The following is a 2,500-nucleotide window of genomic DNA, read 5'->3' as shown; positions in this document are numbered from 1 at the left end:
GGTTGAATATGGGACTATGAAATCAGCTTCTGCAAATGAGCAGCAGGTTAACGTATTGAGCAGGAGATAAAACGTTTCTTAGATCCGCGCTGGGAGGTCTTTGACCTAAATTACCAATTAATTCGATTAGTCAGCTCCCGCTGGGAGACTCCATTGGCTCATCCTTGATTTCTTTTATTTGTTTATCATTTTCTCCTGCCTCATTGAGCATATTTGGCTAATACAGAATTGTCTCTCCGCACACTAATCCTCCGGGGTGGGGGGCTGATGACGGGAGGTTGGAGATGGGCCTCAGTGTGTGTGTAACATAGTTAAGGCGACATACTTGCTTGTGAAGAGTGGAGTTCTGGATGACCGTGACACGGTTGGCGCAGCAGGCCCAGACGGAGGCCTCCACCCCCAGCAGAGTCTTGACGGCGGCCGAGCCCACTGTCACCTGCCTGGCGGTGTCCCACTCCCACAGGCCGTCTGTAAACAACAAGCGCCGCCCGCTTATATAACTCACACACGGACATGCACAAGGACACCGCGTTCAGAACAATGCCTGATGCAATGTTTCAGACACTGAAGTGTTTGCGATTTAATTCACAGCAAACTAAATTATTCATAGAGTCTTTTCTTTGAAAGATGGACGATACAATAGAAACAGAATAAAAAAATGTCATTGATTGGATCACACTGAGAAACAAGAGCACGCTGTTTCAACAGGATATTAATGCAATCTCTCAGAGACAGAATGACTCACACTGCTTACACCACTGGGACTATCTACCATTAATTGTCTATAAGCACTTGAACAATGAAGTGATCGTTAGTAGTCTTACCTTCACTCTTCCGGCTGTACACCAACACAGTGCCATTCAGTAGCCCTGCGAACAGGAAGTTGGCCGAATTTTTCAGACACAGAACTGGAATGGCCTCAGGGTTCCGGAAGGTCTGTAGGCACTGAGTGGTGGTGTCCACACTACCATACACTAGAATGCTGAAAAAGAACAGAACAAAAGTTTGTAAAATACACATGAACAAATTATGCAAAATAGAATGTGCCTTTTTGGTGGACAGGGCAGTAGCAAGGTCAAGGTCATGGGTTCTCTTCTGCTTGCATGGGCTGACCTATACAGCGAGTGACTCAGAGGTAGATCTGGGTTTGAGCCAACCTGGATACACATCAGAGCAGGGCTAGATGTGCTTCCAAGTCAGCTCCTCTATCAAAGCAAATCAATTCAATCAAATGCCTGGTCTGTACCTTACAAATTTACTACATAAAGAAAGCATCTATAAAGATCCTACAATTGCTCTCTCACACACACACACACACACACACACACACACACACACACACACACACGCACACACACAAACACACACATAAACACACACAAACACACGCATACACACACACACACACACACACACACACACACACACACACACACACACACAAACACACGCACATACAAAAACACACACACACACACACACACACACACACACACACACAGACACACACACACACACACAGACACACACACACAGAGCTCCCACTAGGCTTCCACTCACCTCCCATCCCTTAGCCCCACACAGATGGTGTTGCCTATTTTAGCCGGGCACTCCAACTCCTCCTCTCCGTCCTCCTCAAAGGCCCCGCGCTCTGGCTCGGTCACGTACTCCAGGCACAGCGCCGGCGCCCCCACAGGGAAGGACTTGACCGAGCGCGGCGTAGCTCTGTTCAGGGAGAAGATCTCCACTTGGCCGTGGGAGTCATCCCCCCAGCTGCCCACCTAAGAAGGGGGCGAGAGAGAGCAGCAGGCATGAGAGACAGAGAGAGAGAGATAGAGAGAGACAGAGAGAGAGAGAGAGACATTGAGAGACACAGAGAGAGAGAGAGAGAGAGACACACATTGACAGACAGAGAGAGAGAGAGAGAGATTGAGAGACAGAGAGGACAGAAGTCTGAAGAGTTCCTCTAAGCTAGGTCTAGGATTTCCTCTAGTCCTCCTGAGAGAGTAAAAGAACTTGACGCCATCCCACATTGCTGTGGGGAGTAGGCCCCCTGCTGCCCACCTAGGCAGAGGATGAGAGAGGAGAGGAGGGCAGGCATGACAGAGAGGAGGGGGGGGGGGTCTGAAGAGTTGAACTCACAAAATACCCTGGGAGAGTTAAAAGAGTGAGGATGCACAGTAGCAAGAGGGAGCAAAACCATAGCTACATGCATCAACTATTAATGGCCGCGTCCTTTTGATGTTCGGCTCTTGATATATACAGAATGTATGAAGACTTCAGAATGGTTTTAAGGAAACTTTCATCCTTCCTCGCCACATTTGAAAATGTTCTACAAATAATTTAAATTTGAGATCTAGTAAAATCAAATTTTCACCTCAAACTTCAAATATGAGATCAAGCTTTTATGCCTTTCTACAGTAGATTGCATTCAAAGCCTAAAATCCAAGGTCTGGGACTCTAATTGGCTAAATAAAACACAATACAGGTAATGCTGAAA

The 2,500-nt window shown here is 47.2% G+C and overlaps 1 protein-coding gene across 5 annotated transcripts in view; it reads right to left on the bottom strand.

Moving 5' to 3' along the window:
- The window catches only part of arhgef10lb (Rho guanine nucleotide exchange factor (GEF) 10-like b), a 36,739-nt gene that overhangs the window by 5,570 nt on the left and 28,669 nt on the right, over window positions 1-2,500 (bottom strand). For all 5 annotated transcript variants that reach the window (XM_076277384.1, XM_076277380.1, XM_076277381.1 and 2 more), the window contains 3 exons: window positions 1,561-1,781; window positions 825-982; window positions 326-468 (listed from right to left, as the gene is read on the bottom strand). In XM_076277384.1, coding sequence (XP_076133499.1) covers window positions 326-468; window positions 825-982; window positions 1,561-1,781 — 522 coding nt within the window. The remainder of the gene's footprint in view (window positions 1-325; window positions 469-824; window positions 983-1,560; window positions 1,782-2,500) is intronic.

The sequence above is a fragment of the Alosa pseudoharengus genome, unplaced genomic scaffold (assembly GCF_046254945.1).
Source record: "Alosa pseudoharengus isolate Yale_2024_CS ecotype anadromous, Long Island Sound unplaced genomic scaffold, YU_APseudo_1.1 YU_APseudo_1.1_scf_9, whole genome shotgun sequence".
Classification (NCBI taxonomy): Eukaryota; Metazoa; Chordata; class Actinopteri; order Clupeiformes; family Clupeidae; genus Alosa; species Alosa pseudoharengus.
The sequence above is the reverse complement of the archived record's forward strand: the minus strand, read 5'-3'. Positions and strand labels throughout refer to the sequence as shown.